The sequence below is a fragment of the Rattus norvegicus genome, chromosome 2, assembly GCF_036323735.1.
Source record: "Rattus norvegicus strain BN/NHsdMcwi chromosome 2, GRCr8, whole genome shotgun sequence".
Lineage (NCBI taxonomy): Eukaryota > Metazoa > Chordata > Mammalia > Rodentia > Muridae > Rattus > Rattus norvegicus.
In genome coordinates, this window is record NC_086020.1 from 26,696,456 (window position 1) to 26,723,113 (window position 26,658).

At 44.1% G+C, this 26,658-nt stretch overlaps 1 protein-coding gene across 4 annotated transcripts in view; it reads left to right on the forward strand.

The window, feature by feature from the left end:
• The window catches only part of Dmgdh (dimethylglycine dehydrogenase), a 74,957-nt gene extending 48,916 nt beyond the window's left edge, over positions 1-26,041 (forward strand). For 2 of the 4 annotated variants that reach the window (XM_039101722.2, NM_139102.2), the window contains 2 exons: positions 19,041-19,175; positions 25,453-26,041. In XM_039101722.2, coding sequence (XP_038957650.1) covers positions 19,041-19,175; positions 25,453-25,662 — 345 coding nt within the window. In that variant the 3' untranslated portion in view covers positions 25,663-26,041. Of the gene's footprint in view, positions 1-9,356; positions 10,556-19,040; positions 19,176-25,452 lie in introns of those variants that run through there. The other 2 variants (XM_063281294.1, XM_039101723.2) reach the window with 2 other exon arrangements.
• The last annotated feature ends 617 nt before the right edge of the window (positions 26,042-26,658 follow it).

Genomic DNA, 26,658 nt, shown 5'->3' on the forward strand with positions numbered 1-26,658 from the left:
CTTCTAGTGTGGAGATTGCAGGCATATGCCATCATGGGACCAAACCGAGGGCTTTGTGCACGTTAGGCAAGCACTCTACAGCTGAGCTGTACCCCAGCCTGGCATTAGCTGTTATTAAAATACCAAAGTGGCAGAATAAATGGATCCAAGCAGCAAATTAGCAAGCAACTCTTAATGGGTGACAGTGCTGCTGGTGGTGTCTACCACAAGGAGACTTGAAGTACCAGGAGTCAAGAGAGCCGGTAGTTTTCACTGATGGTCAGACTTGACCCCATGGGCCTTGATTCTCCTACATAATATAGTGCTAAAAGAAAATCCTGAGGCCCACTCTTCACCCTACATGAATTAACATGAATCTCAGCCAGGCCCTGGTTGTACACATTTGTAATCCCAGCTACTTGTGAGTTGAGACTAGGGGAGGGGATGTCTCAAGTTTATGCCCTGCCTGAGCTACAGGATGACTGCAATGCCACCCTGGCAATGTAGTGAGATCTTGACTCAAAAATTAGAAAGTGCAAAGAGGGCTGAGGCAGGAGGATTTCTGTGAGTCGAGGTCCACTCTGGGCTGCATAGGACCATGCCAAAAGTACTTGCAATGCAAGCATCAGGACCTATGTTTAGAGCCTCAGCACCCAGTTAGAGGGCTAAGCATGGCAGTGTGTCCAGGAACTGGGCAGAAAGGGAGGGGACGGGGGGGATCTAGGTTCACTGAGAGGCTTTGTCACAAAAATTAAGATGGGTGCGTCTTAGTTAGGGTTACTAGTGCTGTGATGAAACACCATGGCCAAAGCCACTTGAAAAGGAAAGGGTTTATTCAGCTCACACGTCACATCAAAGTTCATCACTGAAGGAAGTCAGGACAGGAACTCAAGCAGGGCAGGACCTGGAGGCAGGAGCTGATGCAGAGGCCATGGAAGAGTGCTGCTAACTGGCTTGCTCCTCACGGCTTGCTTAGTCTGCCTTCTTATAGAACCCAGGACCATCAGCCCAGGGATGGCACCACCTCCAGCAGGCTGTCCCTTCCCCATCGATCCATAAGAAAATGCCTTACAGTTAGATCTTAGGGAGGCATTTTCTCAGTTGAGGCTCCTTCCTTTCAGATAACTCCTAGTTTGAGCCAAGTTGGCATAAAAGTAGTCAGTTCAGACCAATAGAGGAAGACACCAGACATCAACCTATGGCCTCTATGTGCACACATTTTTACCTGGACTCATACAAGCTAATACACATGTATACACCACACACATAAGAAAAGAAAAAAAGGGGGGGGGGGAGAAAGTAAAGGACTAGAGACGTAACATAATGCAGAATGCTTATCCTGCATTCACAAGACTCTCGCCGTGTAGCCCAGGCTGACTAGAAATTTGCGGTCATCCTGTGTAAATTTGTGTAAATCCTGCTGCTTCTTATGCATGCTGGCCTTACAAGTGTATGCCGCTACACGTGACTTTCAACAATTTGTTTGAATGTAGTTATTCTGACGTAGTTGATTTAAAAACACCTGACCTCCCTTCCCCACCCCACCCCAGGCCAATGTTTTGTTTTTGTTTTTGCGTTTGTTTATTTTGCGGAGGGGAGGGCACATGCCCTTGCCACATCGTAGCAGGAAATCAGCGGACAGTTGGTGGACATTGCCTTTCTTCTTTCACGGTGTGGGTTCTAGAGATCCGACTCAGTTATCAGGCTTGGTGGCAACCATCGTTACCTGCCGAGCCACCTTGTCCACTCCCCCACCTCAGCCTCAAATTCTGAAAGTAGGATCCAGATTGCTTCCTGGTGTCCCCCTGGTGAGTTGTTCTGTGTTGTTTCATTTTCTTTTTCTGATGTGTGCCACAGAGGATGCTGTGTTAGTTCTTTTAAGCACATACCAAATGTGGTCACAGGGACAGAGCGGCAGGATTGATCAGAACACAGCATGTGGAGCTGCAGTGTCAGAGGGAGCTAGTAGGTCTGTGGCTTGTCACCAAGATCGTGACCCACGTCTTGGTTTTGTTGTTTCAGAGGTGGGCAGCAAGGGCTCTTTTCCCTCAGGAAGGCAGCAATTGAGACAAGGGTCTATAAGACAAGCATTCTGCCACCAAGTGACAGCACAAGTCCTGAATGGGTTTTTAAAATGTGTGTGTGGAGAGGGTGGGGTTTAGTTCAAGGACAATTTCGGGTGTTGGCCCTGGCCTCCACATTGTTTGAGGTAGGGTCTCTTATCGTCCGTCACTGTGTATACTAGGTGTGCTCCTGTCTCCACCTTCTATGTTGCCTTTGGAGTGCTGGGGTTACACGTACATTCTCCTATGTCAGACTTTACATGAGTGCAGATCAACTGAACCCAGGTCCTCATCCAAACACTATCTGCTAAACCATGAACTCTAACCCTTGGATTTAATTGTTTTATATGTACAATACTAAAGTATATTTGTACATGTATATAGAAAACCACATGTATATATGTATATGTGCACACACATACATGTATGTGTGTTACTATTATATGTATATAAAATATAATATATATGTATATATATATATATATATATATATATATATATATATATATATGTGCACAGTGTGCATACCTGGCTCCTATGGAGTTGAGATGCGAGGACATCAGATCTTTTGGAACTGGAGTGACAGGTGGCGATAAGTTGTCACGTATGTGCTGGAAGTTGAACCAGGGCTTCTGTGCAGGAGAAGCAAGTTCTTTCAGCTGCGGAGCCCCTGGGTGTTTTATAGAAGTCAATCCGGCCAATCTATGTGACCAGAGAAAATTTAATTTCATTTTGTACCTGAGATTTCTAATCTGTAAAATGAAGCTTCCTTCTTTAGGCCTCAAATTCAAAAGGCCACTTGACAGAGAGGCTGAAGTTTAATGATGCCATCCTTACTCTCTTACCCGTTTTCACTGCTCAGTGATATAAGGGGAGAAGAAAAGAAGAAAAGAGGTTAGGTCTGAGCTGGAGGAGTTTACCATTCCCCAAACACCTGTCAGAATGTGTTACACTAACAGCTACTGAATATCACCCTCCTATACCCAACTTCAGTCCTGAAACAATGTTTCTACCCTAAAAGCTCAAGTGTGCTCTTTACTGACTGCTTTAAAACTTCTAAATCTGTGGAAACCCTGGTCTCAGAATACATTTTAAGTAATTTTAGACTGATTTTCTTTTACGTATATTATTTTTATGTCAATGGCACATTGAACACAAAATTGTTGACATTTGAAGAAAACAGTTTGAAAGGTTTGATATGCATACCAAAATAAAGTTATAATTGCAATAAAGAGAGCGTGTCCCTTACCCTAGAAGCATAAGGAATTATGACAACCTTTGGTAACCCACACTTCCTAACCCTTACCGCAGCTCCACCCAACCCCAGATACCCATCCATCTGTCTTCTGTCACTATAATTTATTTTTGCATCCTTTAGAATACACGGAATGTCTATATAAATGGAATTAAACGGGGTTCAAATTTCATTATGTTGCTGTGATAAAATACCCTGACAAGAAGCAATTTGGGAAAGAAAAGGGATTTCTTTTAGCTCACAATTTCAGAGTATAGTCCACCGTGTGGGTTAGTCAAAGCAGCAAGAACTGAGTGAGCAGAAGATGGAATACTGCTTTCTATAAAACGAAAGACAAAACATAGAACAACAACAAAAAACTGTCACCATGTAAGCAAATGAAATGTGTTTCCATCTTGCTGAGTACAGAGCCCAAGCATGAAGGGGTAGAGCGAGCCTACATCAAACAAGAACAGCCCTGAGTTCTTTCCAAAGCGGCAACCTTCTCAAACAAGGAAGCTTGTATATACTCACGTAAGGGTTGGCCCATTGGCCAGGCTGGCTCTATACTTACTAGCTGCAAAGGACTCCCTTCTTCTACTTCCCAAGTGCTGGGATTATAGACATGTATCACACTGCCCAGCAGCACTTCTGTACAATTGTTTCCATGAATGTATATTTTATTTTCTCTTGGATAAATACCTAGAAGTGGAATTATTGAGTAAAACAGCAAGGATATGTTATAACTTTTATTTTATTTTATCTTATTTTATTTTATAAGGTCACACCATGCTCACTTCTTCCTTGTGTGTGCTCAGTTTGATTTCTCCACTCTTGTATTGTTCAGAGACCCCTGCCTGGGGAATGATGCCACCCACAGTGGGCTAGGTCTTCCCACATCAATTAACTTAAGACAACCCCAACCCTAGACATGCCCATAGGCCGACTCAGTGTAGACAATCCCCATCAAAACCTCCTCCAGGTGACTCTAAGTTGTACCAAGTTGACAATTAAAGATGACCACCACATATGGTGTCTATATTTTTGGGCGTGGACCTACTCGGCATAATTCAAGCATCATTCATGTTGTCATACGTCAATTGGGAGATGAGGTAGGCGTCTTTAGTGGCCAACTCCTACCTTACTGTAACTTCAAAATGCCTTTTCCTTTATTTTCAGCCAAAACTTGAAAACTAAGCCTGCTCCCAGCGCCCTTGTCCATCATTTTAAATATAAGATGATATCCTTGAGATAAAAATGTCTGGAAATGTGTCTACTATTTTTCTTAAACTTACAACGGAGCCTCGTCAGCAATGGGCCAACCCTTACATGAGTATACATAAGCTTCCTTGTTTGAGAAGGGTGATGCTGTGGAAAGAACTCAGGGCCATTCTTGCCTGCCACAGGCTTGCCCAACTCCCTCATGATTTGGCTCTGCACTCGCAAAGATTCAAACACATTGTACGTGTTTAAACGGCAACAGCTCAGTCCTTTAATACTAAGCAGTATTCCATCTTCTGCACTGCAATTCGTTTAAACACCGATCTGTTGTTGAACATTCACCTTGCTTCAGTTTGAGACTATCACAAATAAAACCACCCTAGCTGTTTTTAGACTATCTGTTTAGAAGGAGTGTGTTTCATGTTGGCCAGGCTGGCTCTCTACTTAACTAGCTGCAAAGGACTCTGCTCTCTCCACCATCCTGACTCCACCTCCCAAGTGCTGGGATTACGCATGTCTCACAGTGTCTGGTGGCATTTCTGTACAACTGATTCTATGAGCACACACTTTATTTTCTCTTGGGTAAAACCTAGGAGTGGAACTACTGAGTAGAACAGCAAGGATATAACTTTTATTTTATTTTTAAACATGCTTGGTTTTATATGTATGAATGTTGGGCTGTGTGTGTGTGTGTGTGTGTGTGTGTGTGTGTGTGTGTGCGCGCGCGCGCGCGCACCATGTGCATGCAGTGCCTATGGAGGCCAGAAGAGGGTGTCAGATTCCTTGTAATTGCATTGTTATTGCTGTGTGGGAGCTGGGAATGGAATCTCAGTCCTCTGGAAGAGCAGCCAGCGTTCTTAGTTGCTGAGCCTTCTCTCCAGCCCCTATCTTAGTGTTTTAAGATGCTGATATTTATAAAGTTGTATCATTTTTATTTTATATTTCTACAAATAGCATGTAGAAAGCTTACTTTCTCTACAACCTTATCAGATGTCTATCCTGGTCAGTCTGTTTAGTTAGAGCCATTCTGTGAGATGCTGACTGGCTGTAATTTGATTTCTCCATGGCTGATGATATTAACTTCTGTTTTTATGTACCTGTCTACTATTTCTGAAGTCTTCTTTGTTCTTTGGTAAATGTGTGGTCAGATATCTTACCCATTTTCAGTGGAGTTTGCTTCCTTATTGTTGAGTTTTTCAAGTTCCTTATATAGTCTACATATATATATATGTATACATATATATAACATATATATTCTACACACACACATATATATGTACATATTATATATATATATATATATATATATATATAATCAGGTACATGTTTTATAAATGGTTCTGCAGTCTGTATTCTTTTTTTTTTTTTTAATTTTTTTTTTTTTCAGAGCTGGGGACCGAACCCAGGGCCTTGCGCTTGCTAGGCAAGCGCTCTACCGCTGAGCTAAATCCCCAACCCCTGCAGTCTGTATTCTTATTATTTAATTTTTGAATTATATCTTCCAAGGAGTTTTTAGTTTGTGAAATGTGAAGTCTTTACCAGTTGATCTTTAACATGGTTCATATTAATTGATCAATCAGTTGATTGAAGGGCAGGACATACGTGTATGTGCCTTGGAGGCAAGAGGACAACTTGCTGGATCATTCTCTCCTCCCATTCTCTCCTCCCCTGGGTCCTGGGGATTGCTCTCAGGTGACTTGTCAGACTTGTCAGCCTTTGTCCCCTGAGCCCCACACTGGCCTCACTTTTCTGTGGGTGATGCTTTTAGTTCCAATCCAAGAACTGTTGCTTAACTTTTTTTTAAGTTAATGACTTTTTTATTGGAAAAAAAAAAAGACTAGCATTTACAACTTGGAATGGACATAAATTATAGTTTCCTGAGCATCAATGTTGATGGTGTGCTCAAGTCCACAGACACAGCCTACTCTGCTGGCTCCAAGTCTTAGGGACAGCCATCTATGTTTGCTTCTAGAAACTGTAAACATTTAAAAACCTTATTTGTTATTTTGAAACAAGGTTTGAAGCCACCTTCTTATATTTAGGTCCATGATCTACCTTTGGTTGACTTTTATATCAGTTGCAAGGTGTGGATTAAGTTTGTTTGCACGTGGCTCTCCGGTTTCCAGCAGCGTTTGTTGTAAAGGCTGCACCCTGTGTACTCACTGCCTTTGTAGAAGGGTAGGACTCAGTTCTGGTCCTATTTCTGGGCTCTGCTGTGTTCCATCGAACTACTAATATTTCCTGGTATATAATATATATTACTATAGTTTAAGTAAGATTAGTTTTGGCTAGTCTAGGTCCTTTGGGTTCCCCATATATTATAGAAACAGATTGTCAATTGATTTTTTTTAAAAGCCCCTTTGGGATTGTGACAGGGAATACACTACTTCTGTAGGTTAATTCAAGTCTTTCAAGACTTGAACAATGTATATCTCTATGTCCATTTAGATCATCATTAATTTCTGTCAGAAGTATCTTGTAGAATCCAGGATGCAAGTCTGTATATACCTAAATATTTCATATTTTAATACTATCATAAATGGCATTTTAAGTTCCGTTTTCAGTTGCTCTAACTTCTGTATATAGCTATGCAGCTGGGAGCCTGGGAACAGCTCAGTTGGTAAAGTGCCCGCTGCCCACGAATCCCAGCTCCTACACAAAAAACCATTGGTTGTATGCTTGTGTAATCCAGTGCCAGATAGGCAAAACAAGAGATCTTGGGGGCTTGATGGCCGGATGTTCTTGTCTATTCAATAGGCTCTGGGTTCAGTGTGGAACCTTGTCTCCAAAAACAAGGTGACAAAAAATAAAGGAAGAGAGGCACCACCAATCTCCAGTTTTCATTGTGCATGCACATACATGTGTGCACTCTACAAGAGTGCGCACATCCACACATATGCACACACACATACACTCCATACACATACACATCCATGCGCACACTACATACCTACACACATACACATACACTCCACACTTACACACATACATATGCACCCTCTATAAGAATGCACAGACACACACACACACATACCTGTGCACACACATATACACGTGTACACCCCCAAAAGAACACATACACACACTTCTACACACACATACACACATACAAGTGCACACATACCTCCCCACACATACATACGTGCTTGAATAAGAGAAATCTTTTGATTTGATTTGTACCTTTCAGTCTTACCAACCCTACTTAGTAGTTCTAGTAGATTTTTTTATATGTTTCATTTTCAGATTTTCGACACAGACAACCACGTTGTATAAGTACAGCTTCTCTTTACTTCTCCTAAACTCTTGTTTCTTTTTCTTACCTTACCGCACTGTTCAGTTCCTCCCTCGGCTTAACCCTCCATGACACTGAGGGAGAGTGGTGATGGCAATTGCCCTGCCTTGCTCCTGACCTGCTGTGGAAACTGTGCATTTCCCACCACCAGGGGCAGCGCTCACCCGAGGACTTCCACAATTGTTCTGTATCTGGCTGAACTGGTCCCTGCTGTTCCTGGTTCTTTTAATTGAGAGTAGATATTAGTTTTATCAAAGCTGTTAAATTTTTAAACTTGTTATCTGTTGAATTATATTTGTTTTCTAAGGTGAAGCTTTTCACTTTGGGAGTAAAATTAACTTTGTGATACAATTGATCTTTTAAAGATATTTTCTGCTTTTATTGGATCGTTTCTAAAGTAAATTATGAAACCCAAAGTAAATTTCACGGATATGATCTCCTTGGAGGGCTTGAGCTCTTGAAATTATTTTTCTTGTTCTAAAAGTAAGCTTATTCTATTTCTTTTGAACAGAATGGTATACTTCAATTCAGGAGCTAGAAATACAAAATATGCATTATGGTTTTAACTTTCTACACCTGACTCGGCACTGGCACATGAAGAATATTCAGTAAATATATTCTGTTGAAAGCAGTGTCCAGGAAGGCTCTTAGGAAAGCAGAGGTGCCCATCACAAAGGGGCTTTCTCATCTGCCAGTCTAAGGAGTTATTTAAGGTTCCTGAGAAAGAAGTGACACTCTGCTGATGGAAGACCGATTAAAAGAAAGTTGTCCGTGTGACAGAAAGCTCTTTTCCCTAATTACTGGAGGAGACTAGTGGAGAAAGGGCAGAGGCATCAGCTGAGCAGAGGCTGTGGGGTGGCAAAGGAAATAATGTGGACGTATTAGGAAAGCATGGTGCTCACCCGAGGAGCTGCACATGAGGGTGGAGGGAGAGAAAAGAGATAGTGTCAGCATCTGGGAATACAGCACAGATGTGGCTGGCAAACTGGGAGGGTTCGTGAATGAGGAATGACCCAGTGGAAAGTTCTGGAAAGTAGATAAGCCTGTGCGTTTGGAGCTCTGTTCTGGAAGCAGGGGGTTGGGTCCTTCAGATATGCATGGATGTTAACGGCAGGGGGTGTTTGGAACTCCTGCCCTACAATAGGGTTCACTGTGCTCCAGGGCACCAGCCACCTCAGCTGCAGGCTCTTGGTGACAGCTGAGCAGGGTTGCTGAAGGATTTCAGTGGCTTCTGTTCTCCTTTCCAGTGCAAGGTGTTTTGTCTCTAAGCACCTAATTCTCTTAGCTAATGAAGAAAGCATAAGCCGGCTATGAGGTTTAGATGAGCTAAAGAACATTTGTCCCCTCAGTAAACATCAGTCGCTTTCCGTCTGATTAGAGCTGATCTAAATGAAGCACACAGGAGAAAGGAACCCTCCCAGTGTTTGCTAAGAGCTCGGCAAGGAAGGCTTTGGACTGCTGCCGAGATTCCGCTCTTCCTGTTTATTTCCTGGATACTTGTTTGCTTTGCATTTAAGGGCTGTACTTAAACACAAAATGGGCACTTGCTTTTCTCTCTACCCTGCAGAGAGATGAACAGTCCAGCCATGCCTGGACACTGAAGCCGCAGCCCCTCCAGCATACAGAAATCTCCACGTTCTGGGGAGAAGCACAGCATTTGCTTCTGAGCCTTCCAAACCTTCCTGTGCGTTTCATAAGCGCGGAAATCGTAGCACAACACAAAGGCACATGGGGCCATCTTGGAGTTTAGTGTCTAGGGAATGACGAGAAAATGCTTGCAGACATTTAACACAAGGGCAGCTTTTTTTCCTGAACATTTTTTCTTGGGTGGACGGTCAGGACATTTTTGGCAGTTGACTGACCTTACAGAATTTGCAGATAGTCAAGTGTATTGTGAGAATGCTAAACCTTGGCTATTGCTGAAGCTAAGCGTAAACACGTCCCTGATAAAGCCAAAGGTCCAAAGGCTGCTTTCTTTTGAATACTGAGCTTCAAAGCCTAACTAGTGTTTTCTTTAAAATTGAAGAAATTCAATAAGGGGCTGGAGAGATGGCTCAGCGGTTAAGAGCACTGACTGCTCTTCCAGAGGTCCTGAGTTCAATTCCCAGCAGCTACGTGGTGGCTCACAACCATCTGTAATGAGATCCGATGCCCTCTCCTGGTGTGTCTGAGGGCAGCAACAGTGTACTCACATACATGAAATAAATAAATAATTCTTTAAAATCGAATCGAATGAAAGTCACAGAATGCATGTGAATGGGGACTCTTTTTAGCTTTCGAGAAAATTCTGGTTTGGTTTAAATGGTAATTATCCTGGTGATTGATCTGCTTAGGCATGTTTTAAAGGTTTTGCTCAGTGTTTAGATTGTCCAGTGTTGAGACTTGAGACGGGGTTTCATTTCGTTACTTAGTCCAAACTGGCGCTACACTCGCGATCCTCCTGCATCTGCCTCCCAAGTGCTAGGACCCAGATGTGAGCCATTGCCCTTGCTCCTTTGGTTTTTGTTCTATCCCCCTGTACCCAACAAAGCCCCCTTTCTTGCTCCATTGAAGACTTTTGGGGGGAAGAAATCCTCATCTGGTTAGTAATCTTGGCTAGGAGAATGCTAGATGAGTTGTTTCTCAGCCATCAGTGCTAAGGGCCGAGAGTGAAAACTTTGTGTGTGAGAGAGTTCATTCTCCGGCCAATAACAACAGCTAAACTCATTATTTAACATTTTGCTACAAAGGGCCTATTTGCTGGACTGTATAGCAAAAAAAGTCTCTCTCTCTAGACCGGGGGGGGGGGGGGGGGGGGGAGACGTCTAGCTTTCTCTGACCCTGAGGTTCTTGTAAAACAGCCAGACTGGCCCGAGTCACATGCTGCTGGTTCCTGTGGTTCTAATCCTGGATAGGAAATAAATAGACTGTGGTTTGTCCTGATAGGGCGAGGGCTAAGACAACCCTTTCCCCACACGAGCGACTCAAAGAATGCTCTCTCAGCATCTAGTCACACGCAGAGGCACAGCGGGCAGAACAGCTGTCCAAAGGATGTTACGGCTAACACAGTCTCAGGCCAGTAGCGGCCACATGCTTCCCAAGGAGGCCCCCTCCCAGCTGCCTTCAGTGATGCTCTGGGCCCATTTGAAATGAGTAGCTTTTCAAGTGTGCATGAGGAACACTGGCAGGAACCTGCCACCCGGATTCTCATCTCCATTCTGTCCCTTGGAGAAGCTGGTGACCAGCAGGAGTCTCTGCCACTGCCTATAAGCCTGGGAACAGGATTGCAGTGCCCATGCCTGGTTCCTGGGGATTCTGGCTGTGGGATGTGGGTCTTATTTCTTCCTATCTTCCTTTTTTTTAAAAAAAAGATTTATTTATTTATTATATGTAAGTACACTGTTGCTGTCTTCAGACACATGAGAAGAGGCATCAGATCTCATTACAGATGGTTGTGAGCCACCATGTGATTGTTGGGATTTGAACTCAGGATCTTTGGAAGAGCAATCAGTGCTCTTCACCGCTGAGCCATCTCACCAGCCCACATTCAAACTACAGGAGATGTAACATATCATATGGCATAGCATGTACTCGTTGGTGCTAGGAATAAAACTCTGTGAAGGAGAAGGTCGAACTGGGGAGTGGGGGGTGGAGGGTGGCTCAGCAGTTAGGAGCACTTGCTGCTGGTGCAGAGGACAAAACAACAACAACAACAACAACAACAACAACAACAACAACAACACTACCCAAACCGGTACAGTGTGAGTGTCATGTATCTATAATCCCAGCACTTGGGAGTTTGAGGGAGAAAGATCATGAGCTTGTAGCTAGCTGCACAGCTAGATTTTGGCTCAAAAATAAGCCATTGGTTGGCGGAGGGGGCGGTGGGGAGGGACTCATATTCAACATTTCAGAAAAGAGAATGGAAGGAAATTCGTGTGATAAGGAAGAGATAAGCACAGATGTTAAAAATATTAAATTCGGTTTTTCCTTTCTCAGTCCCGGCTCCCAGAGTGACGACTCTGAGACTAACTGGTTATTATTAAATGCCTAGGCCATAAGTTTTGGCTCAATCCCTGATGAGCTCGTAACTTATTTAACCATTTAATCTATTCTATGTTTACCCCTTAGTTACCTCTCCTTTAGTCCCGGCTGCTCCTTCCTTCTCGTCTCCTCGCGTCCCCCTCAATGTCTCTCCCAGTTCCTCTACCTACTGGTTTACTTTGGTCTCCTCTGTTTGTTTCCCATCTCATCTCTCTCTTCCTATCTTTAAAACGCTTAATATTTCAGTTTGAAGAGTATGAGCTAAGCACTAACGACACCCTTGGGTTTTCTGATGATCTTTTACTCCACATAAATGGAGAAGAACGGTCAGAGGCTTTGCCCTGACTCTTTCCTCTGGTCAATGGAGGGAGGGCCTTTCTCCCAGCTCTGTATCCAAATCCTACTCCAACTGTCAGGCTTGACTGTCTGTGAATTCAAGCACTTGATTGGCCAAACTCACTCCTCTGAAAATACTAGTTCAATGTACTTCATTTACATTGGCATTCAGGCAGCACGCACGCTATTGATAGGGCTAAGTGATGAGTGATTACCTACTGTGTATATGTGTGGATGTTATGTTTAGTGTGCATTACAGTGGCTACCTTCATGGCCTTTATTGATATTTAAAAGTAATACATTTAAAAAAACATGCCGAGACTATTTTTTAACTGAAGTCCCAGTGCCCCAGACATCTGTACATTTCTCCAAGATTTCAACTACGGCTTATATAGGGAATTCATCAGTAACTTATTAAACACATGCAGGTTTGTTCGTGGGTCGTTCTGACAGTACCACTAATTGCAGCATAACCTTCAGACACATCTCTTTTCACTTATAATTGATTAGTAGGCAGTAAAGTAAAACCTACCATCTCTTGGGAGGCAAGCTAAGTAAAATGGGTGAAATCTCATGATGGCACTTGAAGTCTTCCCTTTGGGAACCCAGCTAGATTGGAAAGGACTGTATGAAGGGGTGAGGGCTGGCTTTGCTCTGCGCCCTGGCTATGTATTAGTTACTTTACTCGCTGCCGTAACAAAATGCCAGTCAGAAACAACCTCAGAGAGAAAGATTTATTTTAGTTCAGGGTTTCAGAGGGCTCAGTTCATGCATTCGAGTATAACATCGTGGTGGTAAGAGCGAATGGGTGAGGGATTTCTCCACCTCATGGCCAACGGGATGTGGAGCAGAATTGGAGTTAGAAGAGGGCACCAAGACAAGATGTGAGGCCCTAGAACATTCTATCAGCTGTGCCTTCCAGGGATCAGAGAATCTGCAGGTGGCAGTTTGTGCTGCCAGCAACTGAGACTCAAGTTATTCTCCTATGAACTGGTGTACCCTCTGGTACTAACTACCTCAGGGTTACTGTGAAGATGGCTGAGTTTATGAACACAAGCTGTGTCAGACACATTGCCGGGGCCTAACAAACCATAAATATTACTTATCAAGAATTAGTCTTTATTGAATTATTACTGTTATTTTGTTACTGGAAAATTTGGGGAGTTCCACCACAGGAGTCACCTGTTACCAAGGAAATTGGCACCTCTTTCCGGTTTCTTGGTCTTGTTAATGAAAGAATTTAAGAACAGACTCAGCAGAAATCCCAAGGACCATTTTATGAGAGTTTAAAAAGAAAAATGGCAGAGTAGCTACCTGTAAATCTCAGTCACTTCCCAGAGGAGGGAGTTGGGGAAGAGGCAGAGAGACAGCTGTGCCTTTTGTAGGCAGCCATGTTGAAGAAGCAGGGTGGGGGAGGGCCCTAGGTGGGAGAATTAACAACATACAAAGAAAGGGAGAGTCCAAAGTGTCCAGGAAAGCCTGCCCAAGCTTTGTCAAAGTGTCTGGAAAACGGACAAAGGTAAAAAGGAGAAAAAGGAAAAGTTATACAGGCTTTCTAGGTAGGAAAAAAATTATCTCAAAGGGATAACTATCCCTCCCATCTCTTTCATGGGGCTTATTATAAATCGCCCTTCCTGAGGCATGGTCTTTCAGCTAAGTGATTGACCAGCAAATTGTACTTTTTGTTACATTTCCACCCTGGCCACAGAAACATCTTTCCTTTAAATGGCCTTATCTGGGCTAAGCACACAGTCATTGAGGAATGTCCGGAGAGTTCAGTAGTCAAGACCGCTAGGTGGTTAAGAGCATGTAGCCGTCTTGCTGAGGGCTAGTTCTGTACCCACTACCCACAGCATGTGACTCACCTGTTATCACCGGTAACTCCAGCTCCAGGGGATCTGGGCTCCGTGAGCATCTGAGCCCACACGTAAACAATACTCCTTTCCCTGCAGCATGTACACACATACATGCTTAAATATAAAATAAACCCGTAAACAGACAAAATCACTTATGAGATGCACTGAGACTGGGGAACAGACATAACCTATTTTCTTCTTTCTTTCTTTCTTTCTTTCTTTCTTTCTTTCTTTCTTTCTTTCTTTCTTTCTTTTTTTAACCAGGATAATCTAGAGACCCATTTTTAAAGTGGTTCCTCAGAAGGGATGAAAACTGGGAGTTCTGGTCACACCAGATAGGGTGTGCACTTAGGGGAGATAAGAAACCAAACCTCCCTTATCGCATCCTTGTCTAGGACCAGGGTCCTTCCCGGAAGTACTTTTGGGGTTAGTGCCTCTAAAGTATCTACAGTCCGTGTTTTCCCTTCGGTTTTTGTTTGTTTGTTTGTTTGTTTCTGTTTCGCTTTGTTTGCAAATGGTGTTTCTGCCCATGTTCTTTTGCTTGTTTTAACTCTTTGCTGGCACAGGCAAGGCTTCTTCTTACCCCTGGTACGATGGTGAATGTGGCAAAAGCAGGGTTAGGCTGTCGTTCATCCCCATCCTGGTACCCAAGTCAGTAGCCCTTGTGCACTGTCCCTTGTTTCTAAACACCGAGGCCACAAGTTCCTGCGACCCCTTTGGGGGTAGGTAGAACGGTCCTTGATTTCAGCGGTTCAGTGAAGTTGGCCAGAACAGGCCTTCTGTTTTCCTTTTAATGTTTTTTCCACATCACCCCCAAATCCTCCCCAATTCTGGTTGTCTCTCCCAGTACTCTCCCTCCACCTCACCCGCTGCCTGATCCTTCTTATGCCCACCCACGCCCCCAATCCGCCTACAAAATCTATTCTATTTCCCGTTTCCAGGGAGGCTTATGTACCCCTTCCCTTTGAGTCCTCCTTGTTACTTAGCCTCTCAGGGTCTGTGGATTATAGTTCTGTGGTTATTCCTTACTTGGCAGCTCATGTCCCCTTATAAGTGAGTACATACCATGTTTGTCTTTCTGGGTCTGGGGTACTTCACTCAGGATGATTCTTTTTTCGCTGGTTCCATCCAGCTGTTTGCAAATTTCATGATGTCATTGTTTTTAACAGCTGAGGGCACGCATATCCTGAGAGGACGCTCTGTCCTGCTACAAGGACACGTGTGAAGCCATGCTCATAGAAGTTTTATTCATACTAGCCAGAAGCTGGAAACAACCTAGATGTTCCTTAACTGAAAAAAGGATAAAGAGGGCTCGGTTCTTAACCAGTTTTCCAGTGGTTCGAATCTGGCTGAGCTGGTTCTTGTCTCTCAGACCCCAGCCTGTCATCTGTGTTGTTGTGAAGGACAAGTCGTACTGTAGATTCGAACACCTTTGGTCAGAGTTGTGTTAGAACCCGCTATACAAAGCTCAGCCCCAGCAACTCCCGCTGTGAAGTGCTTTCCTGACATGACACTTCCTGTTCTCAGTCCCAATTCCTCACCTTCCCAGAGTGCTCTCTGAGCCCACCTCCATTATAGAATTATAGAATGCATGTCTGCATTCTGCCTTCACGCATTACTGATAGGTTAGTTCTCTACCGGTGAAATGAGCCAATTCAAGACAGATTAGAGTAGATTAAATGCAGGTTTATTGGGAAGCTGCTCTTGGATGAGTTCACTAGACCAGGGACCAAGGCCAGGAAAGTCACCATGGGAAGGGAGGGGAAAGAGAGAAAGGGTGAGAGAGAAGAGGGTATAGGAGAGAGACAGAGAGAGAGAGAGAGAGAGAGAGAGAGAGAGAGAGAGAGAAGAGGGTATAGGAGAGAGAGAGAGAGAGAGAGAGAGAGAGAGAGAGAGAGAGCCCGAAGTGCCTGGATTATAGAGGAAAGAGTCTCTGGGGGAAGGACAGACCAGCCTGGAAAGTTCAGGGTTGGGGGCAGGGTATGCCAGGTGGGCACTGAGGATGCTGGGAGAACCTGGAGGCCAGATCTGCTTTGATGTACAAAATATGTACCTCAGTCCCTTGTCTGGTCTGAAACCAAGCAATTAGATGCTCTTCGTTTTAAATTTAAGAAACATCTCTGCTATTTAGACTTGGACAGAACTCATATTTCACACGGGTATTGTGGCTTGGTGTACTTTTCTGACCACTGTGTCTGCAGGTGTCTCCCATGGGTCTGTGATCTTCCTACCAAGTTAAAACAGGAATGGTTTCAGGATTAAATACGTTGTTCTATGGAGAGAAGGAGTCCCCCATTTCTCCAGGAGCTTCCCTGAGGTCATAAGACCATGTTCTACATAGTAAGTGTCTGACACACAAGGGGGCTTCACAGATGAAACCATACTTGCTAGGAAATTCTTTTTGTTTGTTTGGGGTTTTCTTTGGAGGACAGTGTAAGATACTCTCTCCCTGTGTAGCACTGGCTGTTCTGGAATTCACTATGTTGACCAGGCTGGCCTCGAACTCACAGATATCCACTTGCCTCTGCCTCCCACGTGCTGAGATTAAAGGCTTGTGCCACTGTGCCTGGCTCTGCTAGGAAATTCTTTAATAGCAGACTGCCAAAAGCCTTCAGGATTGAACCAATTTGAGGTTGTGAAGATTCAGGTTCCAGGAGAGAACTATTTAAGAGCCACCAGCATTCTGCAAGTCCCACCACATAAGGTGCTATCCACTCCTATGTTCTAAGTGCTTTTTACCCGATCAGAGGCCCTTTTACTTTATTTTTCCACTGATGTTGTCTCCTATGAGAAGAAAGATTCTGACTAACCCCCATCACCATTCATCCGCTGTAGAAAGTTTTCTTTAAAAAGGAACAACCGTTTTTGTCATTTATAAAGCGGGGTTTTGTTTGTTTGTTTGTTTGTTTGTCTGTATTTGGTGACAGTTTAACTGCAGTGAACATTAGTTTACTATGACTTTAATTTTATAACCTAGGTAAATGGGCCATAAAGGAATGGAAAGTCATGAAATTGAAAGCTTGAAATATTCTTTGTATCATTTATATATCCAATATTCTTGTTAGAGGGAAATACATATATGTGTCTACAACCCTCTTATGTAAAACACCTTAGACTATAAATATGTAGAGTGCACAAGTTACTTTTCCTCTGCTGCAATAAATAATATTATATGTAATTAATATTGTGTGCACACACAGAGAGGTTTTGCCATATTTTTGGAGGTCAAAGGACAACTTGACAGAGTAAGTTTTCCCCTTCTACTGTGTGAGTTGTCACTCACAAACTCAGGTCACCAAGCTTGGTGGCAAGTGGCTTTACTCACTGAGCTATCCCACCAGCCCTGAATCGGGAGACTCTTTTTTTTTTTTTTTTTTTTTTTTACTTTTCTTTTTTTCGGAGCTGGGGACCGAACCCAGGGCCTTGCGCTTGCTAGGCAAGTGCTCTACCACTGAGCTAAATCCCCAACCCCGAATCGGGAGACTCTTATGCCTGTGTAGTTAATTCCCTTATAAGAAATTTTTAAAAAATTATCTATGAATCCAAATAACTCAAATTGTTTCTGAGATCTTCCCTCTCCAGCCCCTCCTGTAGTAACTATCTCCCGACCTGGTCTCTCTTTATATCTTTATGCTCTGGGCTTGAAATAAACCTGGTTTCAGCATCTGGGTCACGCCGTGAAGGGAGAGAGACCTGGACTTTGGTTTTGTACAGTATTTAAATCCTGCTAATGGAAGCCTTCTTCAGCATCCTGCACAGGACACAGCGTACCTTTGCAATCTGATGAGAACCGCGTGGTGCGGTGGCTGCATCCCGGAAGCCATCAGGTGGACGGGGTGTGGGACCTCTCCCGCCGACCCTCAGGGGCCGTGGATGTACTACACACCATCCTAGGTGTTTTGTGTTGAGGAATCACCATGTACATCTTAAGCTCTGTCCTATGGAGGACGCCTTTGGAACGGACCGTTGCTCTTTTGGGTGGTGAAGAAACAGAAGCCTGGGGCTGCTTCTTTGGGTCAGGGTTTTGTTGTTGACGTTGGTTTGGTTTGGCTTTTGTTTCTGGGTGTGGTCAATCTGTCTGTGATAATAGATTTTGAGGCTTTGGTTTTCATGGCCTCCATAACGCCTTTCAGCAGAGCTGTGCTTTCTGCATCGAATTCCCTCTTCACCCCATAAGACACACTTATGTCCGCTGTCGTCGGTCTTCTCGCCTGGCAGTGTCCTTGCTCTCAGCCTCTGAGCTGAGTTTGCCTCACGTTATCCCGGGCACTCCAGCTGGGTAGAGATATCTTCTTCCTTTTATTATCTAGTGTCCCCAGTGATCAGTTATTGTTCACTGTGTCACCTGCTCAGCTGTGGGGCGTGTGACTCAGTTAATGAAGGGGAAAATCTTCAAACTGGGACAGGAGCGTCATCCTGGAAGAAGGAGAAAAGGGTAAAGCAGCAGGTTTCAAGAACAAGGCCTTCGTTACAAACGCCTGCCTCTGGCTCACTTTGTGAGCCCACCACTTTGTGAGGCCTGACGCCTCACTCGGAGTCTAGCTCAAATGTCTCCCGGAGGAGCTAATGAGGGTAGTTCAGTGGGTTAGTACATCCCAAGGAATGTTGGGGAGGTGGGGTGGCTTTTGGCATCGCATGTTAATAAAAGAGTCTGTTCCTTATAAAATGCTTCCAACGGGTAGGAATTGAGACATACTTTGCTCAGATAGCTGACTCCACTATCCAGACCCATTAGATATGGGGGCCTCCTTTGTAACCCACCATCACAGTACCGTGCCTTCTGCCTTTCTGCTGAGGACGTTCTGGTAAAATCGTCAGCCCACGTTATTACATGAAGTCTAACGTATTCCCAAGGAATCGGTGGCTGGTACTGTCATTTGGACCCTAGGAAGTACTCGTCTGGATGTTTGATCCACTCTGTGTTTTTATTCCCCGTGTAACCGGTGAGAACGCAGGAAAGACACAATGCTTGCATCCCCTAACCTTGTCACGGAGTCTGAGCTCTCATTCATCATCGTTATGGTGGTTTTCTGCAGCCAGCCAACTTCACAGGGAAGCAAGCGCTGAAGCAGATTAAAGCCAAGGGGCTGAAGCGGAGACTGGTGTGCCTCACCTTGGCAACAGACAATGTGGATCCAGAGGGAAATGAAAGCGTTTGGTACAAGGGCAAGGTGAGTACCAGGGCCACCACATTGCCCATGACTGAACTGCTCTGTACTTTACCGGGTGGTTTTTTTTTCTTTTTCTTTTTTTCTCTAATTTATTCACTTTTTTTTTTTTTTTTGGTTCTTTTTTCGGAGCTGGGGACCGAACCCAGGGCCTTGAGCTTCCTAGGCAAGCACTCTACCACTGGGCTAAATCCCCAACCCCATTTATTCACTTATTGAAAGGATGGTACACTTGCTTTCTGAGCTGACATTATAGAAACAGAAAGTAATTTGGACAAGAAACCAAAATGCTGCTTTTTTCTTTTTCTTTTCTTTTCTTTTTTTGCAAGCAGAAGAATCTATGTGCATTAAAAATATATATAGCCAATAGCTTTTAAAAAAAATACTGGGAAGCGATATATTTTTATATCCAAGAATACAAAACAATGGCTTTTATAAGGATCTGGTGATCTGATTTAATCTCTCAAGAATCTCTTTAAAAGATAGAATTGGGGCTGGAGAGATGGCTCAGTGGTTAAGAGCACTGACTGCTCTTCCAGGAGTCCTGAGTTCAAATCCCAGCAACCACATGGTGGCTCACAACTATCTGTAATGGGATCCGATGCCCTCTTCTGGTGTGTCTGAAGACAACCACAATGTATTCAAATATATAAATATAAATAAATCTTTTTTTAAAAAAAGATACAATTGGCATAGCACCCACAAATCCAAGTGAACACATCCCAACCAAGAGGCCTGCAGCTTAGAGGATGATTCGAGAATCAGCCGCGATCTGGTTCTTCAGGAACAGTGGCCATCTTCCAACTTTGCTTTGCTAATGTCATTCTGGGAGTTCGGTGTAACCAGAGTTAGCGGGACAGGCCATCCACAGCACCCCCTTCACTTCACCTTTTCTGTCCGCAAAGTCCAGTGGGACTCAGCATTCAGATGTGACTGCCGTGGGATGCTTGGTGAGGTGATGGGGAGAGAGAGAGAGCACTGGCCCTCCAAGGCTCCTCCAAGAGCTATTTATCCTGAACAGACACACAAACCAAGGCACAAGCCTTTTGACATAGAACCGATGTGGTTGACTTGCCCTCCACACCAGAGACTTTTCACGTTCGCTCCTTTAGTTTCACAGCATCCCTGCTAGATACATGTGACCATGAGGCTTTGGGACTTGGGGGGCGGGGTGTTAAATTCTTGAGTGGCTAGTGAATGGTGGATGGAGGGGAATTCAATCTCCTTGTACTGGGGCTTTGATTCTGGCCCCTTCCGGTGAAGAACGCTCACCAATCCAGTTTGTGCTCCTCCTGTCCCTGCTTGCGTACCCCCAAAGTCACTTTGCAACTTAACTATGCCACAGCTCCCCATCTGGGCTGAAGCTCACAGGCTTACCCCAGACCTCCAGTTCCCTTCTGCCATACCAGCTCGTTCTCCACTTCCTGGCTCAGTCACTGCTGAGCCGGCTCCTCTGTGTGAATTGTTCCTCGTGGCTTTCCCTACCTCCCTTCTTTCTCTACTTCCCTTCTTTCTCTACCCCCTCAGGCATGTGGTCTTTGCCCTTTAGAAGGAGGTTTGTTTATATTATTTTATGTGTACGAGTGTTTTGCTTGCCTGTATGTGTGTGTGTGTGTCACATGCATGCCTGGAGCCTGCAGAAGTCAGAGGAGGGCTTTGGATCCCCTGGAAATGGGGTTACAGAGAGCTGTGAACCATCATACCGGGATTCAAACCCAGGACCTCTGCAAGAGCAGCAAGTGCTCTTAGCCACTGAGCCATCTCTCCAGCTCGAGACTTTATTTCTTAATACACGTTCCTAGCTAGGAATTCTGGTAATCCCAGGATTCAGTAAACCAAAGCAGGAGGATTATCATGTTAAGGCCAGCCTGACATATGCAGTGACTTTGAGAGCAGCCTTGGTACCTGAGTTTGTATCTTTTTCTTTTGCTGTGATTTAAAGACAGGGTCTCATGTTAAACGGGCTGGCCTTGAACATTCTCTGTAGCTGGGGATGGCCTTGAACTTCTGATCCTCCTCCTTCCTTCCAAGTGCTGGCTGGTATTTCAGGGGCACGCCGCCATACCCTGCTTTATGCTGACCTAGGCGTGGAGCACACGGCTTTGCGCGTGCTAAGCAGATGTTCTCATCGAATCACATCCCCAACCCAGTTCATCTTCTGTCTTTCTTACCACGTGCCAGCTGCTAATAGAGTTCTAAGCCTCCCTCTTGAAGTTCCTAACATGACCCTGTCTGTTCTTGGCGCTTAGTAGGGCCATCGTTTTTTATCATGCTAGAGGTCCTCTTTCTTTCTTCTTTTTAGATCCTCATTTACATTGTCCCTTACAAATGTTTTTAAAAGTTTGAATTGCCATGCTAAGTATGCATATTTTTTGAGGGACGATGGGGACACTTTAATGCATGACACAATGTGTGGATCAGATCAAGGTGATTGGCATCTCCATTATGTCAGACATTATCATTTCTTTGTGTTGAGGGCATTTATTTTGGATTGTGGTTGTTGTTTGTGGTGGTGATGGCGTGTGTGTGTGTGTGTGTGTGTGTGTGTGTGTGTGTGTGTGTATTGTGTGAGAGAGAGAGAAAGAAAAAGAGAGAGAGAGAGAGAGAGAGAGAGAGAGAGAGAGAGATACAGACAGAAACAGAGAGAGACAGAGACACAGAGTGAAGAGACTGACTGACTATGTAGACCTGGCTATAACGGAATTTGCTATATAGACCAGCCTGGCCACACCTGCCTCTACTCCTGAGTGCTGGGATTAAAGGCATGCATTACTGTGAAGGCAGTTGGAGCATTTAGAGCCCTCCCTACTAAATACCATGGTTATAACCAAACATGAGAAGCTATCCCTCTTGGTCACATATATACTCTTTATATTTTAGAAGGCATATGTTTTGCTTTTCTGTTTCCCAACCTTGGTTTAATTTCCTATGCTTTTGATATTTGATATTCTATTCCTGCAAGCATGCCTAATGTTGGAGATAGAGAATAAGTTTACCTACTTATTCAATACGTTTTTGCAGTTGACCATGTGCCAGCAATGTTGTTGGCATAACAACAGATTAAACAGAAGAGATCTATTGTCTTTGTGGCGCTTATACACCAGGAGAGAAGGGGTGGACCATGAGGAAACTCCATTAAATACATGCATATCAAGTGGTGATAGGAAATGTCCTTTGGAAATGTCCAAGCAGGGGCGGGGCGATGCCTAGGCTTAAATATGGTTTAAGTTTTTAAAAACCAAGACATAAGGGCACTTTAATTCTGAAAGACTAAGGCAGCAGAGGAAGTTTTTAGGAAGAGGTTTATGGGAAAGTGTATAGTTCAGGAGGTAGTGGTCATTGTCATTATGGCTCTCCTCTTCCTCCTCCTCCCCCTCCTCCTCCCCCCTCCTCCTCCCCCCTCTTCCTCCTCCTCCTCCCCCTCCTTCTCCTCCTCCTCCTCTTCCTCCTTCTCCTTCTCCTTCTCTGTTTACAGATTGCAATACATAAGGACAGTGAAAGAAGCACAGGTAACATGAAATTCTAAAGGGTATCACTCCTTGGAAAGGTCATTTCCCAAAGAGACAAATGAAGAAAGGCTAAAATAAATAAGAATTATGTACGCTGGAAAAAAAAACCAAGGTCAATGATCTTGTAAACAAAATATGAAGATCTACTAGGTAGGGGGCAGGACAAACATCCCTGTGTGCTCTGGGTGAGAAGGGATGGGTCAGATCGAGCCCAGAAGAATTGAGGTAGAACTATTTAGAAAATACTTTTTTTTACAGTAAAATATATAGATTTTATAAGGAAGATAAAAGGAAAGGCCAGGCTTTGAAACTATTACTGCCTGTTAACCCCTGAACCAGAAGGTAGAAATGAAAGTCAATACCAGCACAAGACAAAGGCCATTTAAAACTTAGCACTCCAAAGGAACAGTTTTGTTAGGTGACTAACTCAGAAATGACTGCAAGGAAGTTGCTGTGGGGACATTAGCAGAGACGGGATGGCTGAAGTGACTAAAGGCTTATGACCAGTGAGTCAGGACAGAGTCACCCAGAGCTCTTCCTGTTCCTCAGGTCCCTAAGGCAAGCCAGTTTACCTCCCTCACCTACCACAGAAATCTCTGGTTTACAGGCTTCAGAATGAAACCAAAGTCACCAAGACACCCTTTAAACCCCTAGCCTCTTGGACCCAAATCCTTGTCCTATGTCACTAGACTCTGACCCAAGGGAGGAAAGGCAGCTTCAAAGCACGTGCTGCATTCTGGCTGCCACCGTATGCAAGGTGAACACATTCAAGTCCTTTAACCAGCCAGTTCTCACAAGTTTAGATTCTCACGGAGAGCTTCTCCTCAGGGCTCTCAGATGAAGGACCCAGGCCTCAGCGATAAGGGTTAAGTTGGTAAGCGTGTTAACATCTAAAAGACTAGAAGTGATGTAAAAGCTATGTCTGGGTGAGCAGACAGACTCGTGCTGGGAGAGTTGACACCAGCATGTGTAGTCCACAGTGCTGAACAGTGGGGGCAGAAGGAACAGCAGAATTTATGAGTGTGTGCGTGTGCATGCTCATATCTACATTTCTTCTTTTTAAAAGAATTATTTATTTTATGTATATGAGAACATTGTAGCTGTCTTCAGACACACCAGAAGAGGGCATCAGATCTCATTACAGATGGTTGTGAGCCACCATGTGGTTGCTGGGAATTGAACTCGGGACCTCTGGAAGAGCAGTCAGTGCTCTTAACCACTGAGCCATCTCTCCAGCCCCATACATTTCTTTATATACCACATTTTGCTTTTGCTGTTTTCTATTCTTTTTCCAGCGTTTTGACTCAACGCTTTGTTTTGAATTCTGATTTCTTCCAAAAGAGATTTTTATTTTAAGTATATGCCTGTTTGCCTCTGTGTATGCATGTGCACCATGTGTGTGCAGTGTCTAGGGACCTGAAGGGGCAACTGTTCTAGGAGCTGGAGTCATAGGTAGTTGTGAGTCACAGGACACGGGCGCCAGAACCCAGAAGCAAATGTTCTTAAACTGCTGGGCCATGCCTCCAGCCTGACATCCTGCCTTTGTTTCAATGCCATCTTTTCCTTTAGATCTGGTGTGCAATAACTCTCTTATCTTCCAATCAGACTTACTGCATAGGTTTTGCTGGGGTTTTGATGCACGAGGCCTCTGTTTTCATCTCCTGGCTTTTGATTGCTTGTGTGATCTTGTTCACACCCCAGTTACCTTGAAGCCTCCTCTGGTTTTGATGGTTCATTTCTTTGCTAACTGAGATATGGTGCAGGTTCACCCAACACATTTTTATTGATTTATCTACTATATACTGGTCATAGCCTTCTTTCCTTCTGGAAGCGTTCGCCTGCCATTTCAGCTAGCCCAATTCTACCTGCTTCCAAATTATAAAGTAAGTCTTTCATGTGATCTGCCATGGCTGTTTGGTTTTATTTTCTCATAGCTCTCTCTTCACCCCACCCCACCCCCCACCCCCAACTAAGCTGGAAGCTCTTGAAGGTAGGTACCAGGACTCCTACGGATTTCTCCAGAGTCTAGGAAACAGGGTAGAGCTAACTGTTAACAGTACACCCAACCTAGGTGCCTTATAATTGACAAGGTTGAAAATGCTCTCCCTCAGACACTTAATTCTTCAAGCGATAACAATGCTGGTAAAAATGTGAGAGGCAAAGACAGCCTCATACACCATTGGCGGGAAGCTTGACTCATCCAGCTACTATGTCCATCAGTGAGGAGGTTCCTTAACAACTAAAACCAGAAAGCACAGCCACACCACTCCTGAGAACACACAAGGGAGTTCAACTCAGCCCACCACAGAGAGTACTCACAGTAGCAGACGCGTGGGATCAACTGAGGTGTCCGTCAGAGGAGAGGCAAAGAACACATAGTGCAAACATCCAACGGAGTTTTACTTGGCTATGACGAAGAATGTGCAGAACTGGGGATCACTGTGTTAAGTGACAGAAGCCAGCCCCGGAAACACAATGCGACATGCTTGCTTTTATCTGTGGAACGTTGACTTTAAATTGTCGGTAGCTAAAACAGAAAGGTAGAGAGGAGACAATTTGAGAAGAGAGGGACCAGCAGGGAGAGGGAGAAGGGATGGGGTGAAGGACATGATGATACCCATAATTCTGCACAATGAGTAGCCAATAGACCCCCTCCCCATCGTGAACCAACTCTGTAGCTTGGGAAACATGTAGGGACTAGAGGCACATAAGTGACCATCAGGCTGATATGCTGAGGATAGCTGGGTTGTTTGTTTGTTTGTTTTTTTCAGGTGATTGGCAACACAACATCTGGAAGCTACAGTTACAGCATCCAGAAGAGCCTGGCTTTTGCTTATGTCCCAGTTGAGCTCAGTGAAGTGGGACAACAAGTGGAGGTTGAACTACTGGGTAAAAATTACCCAGCAACCATTATACAGGAACCATTGGTACTCACAGAACCTACCAGAACCAGGCTTCAGAAAGATGGTAGGAAATCTTGAGAAAGACCAACAACCGAGGTGTAGCTGGCAGAACTGCTCTGGCATCCTGCTCCTTCCAGGATAAAGATAGCCAAGACGTCACTTCAGAATCACCAAAATCTAGATCAGTATCTTCGTAAAAACCTTTTCATTGTCTCCCACACACCAGGGTTTGATGAATTAATGATTTGCACTGTCCATTCAAAGGACTTTAAGATGAACACTTTTTATTAATTTTATTACTCTTTATTACTGGTGCTTATGAAACCCAATCAGAGAAAACACTGGGCGTTTGCCAATGTGAAATCAGGATTCTAGTGGGATTAAAGGACTGTGATTCTAGGAACACAGAATGTGGCTGACAGCTGAGAACAAATGAATAAATTGTCTTTCACAGAAACAGGTGCAATGACAGGGGCAGACTTGCTTTTTGGGAAATTTCACCTTAAGTGGAAAAGTGATAGATTTAACTTTTCATTATATGTCCATGATGGGAATAGTGTTTATTATCACTGTGTTACACACATGCAGTTCTCTCAGATGTTTACCAGTTTCTTAATGGCTCCTGCAGAAAGCGGCTTTAAGGACATTGTGGTTGCCTTTCCTAAGCTGCTGCTTGCACAGGGCTTGCAGAGACAAGAGTCTTCCCAAGGAAGCTAGACTTGTAAGTCGCCAGAAATGAAGCTGAAGACTAAATAGATTATGCCAGCACAAACACAGTTTGAATACTGAGTGGCTCCCCTTGAGAAGGAGCTAAAGGACGCTGACATCACATGGTGCCCTTCTGAAGAGCTTTTCACAAAGCATTTGACAACACAGGTCAAACAGAGGCTTAAGAGCTGACAGGATTACCCTCAGCGCTGTGCGAGGCGAGGAAAAAGAAAAAAAAGAAAAAGTTGGGAAATAGTCCTTTGATATACTTCTTAAAATCATTAGGGTTTAGTTGACTGAATAAATCAAAAAGAGTCTTAAAGGTAGTTTATCATTTATGATTAATTTGCACATCTTTGCTTCAAG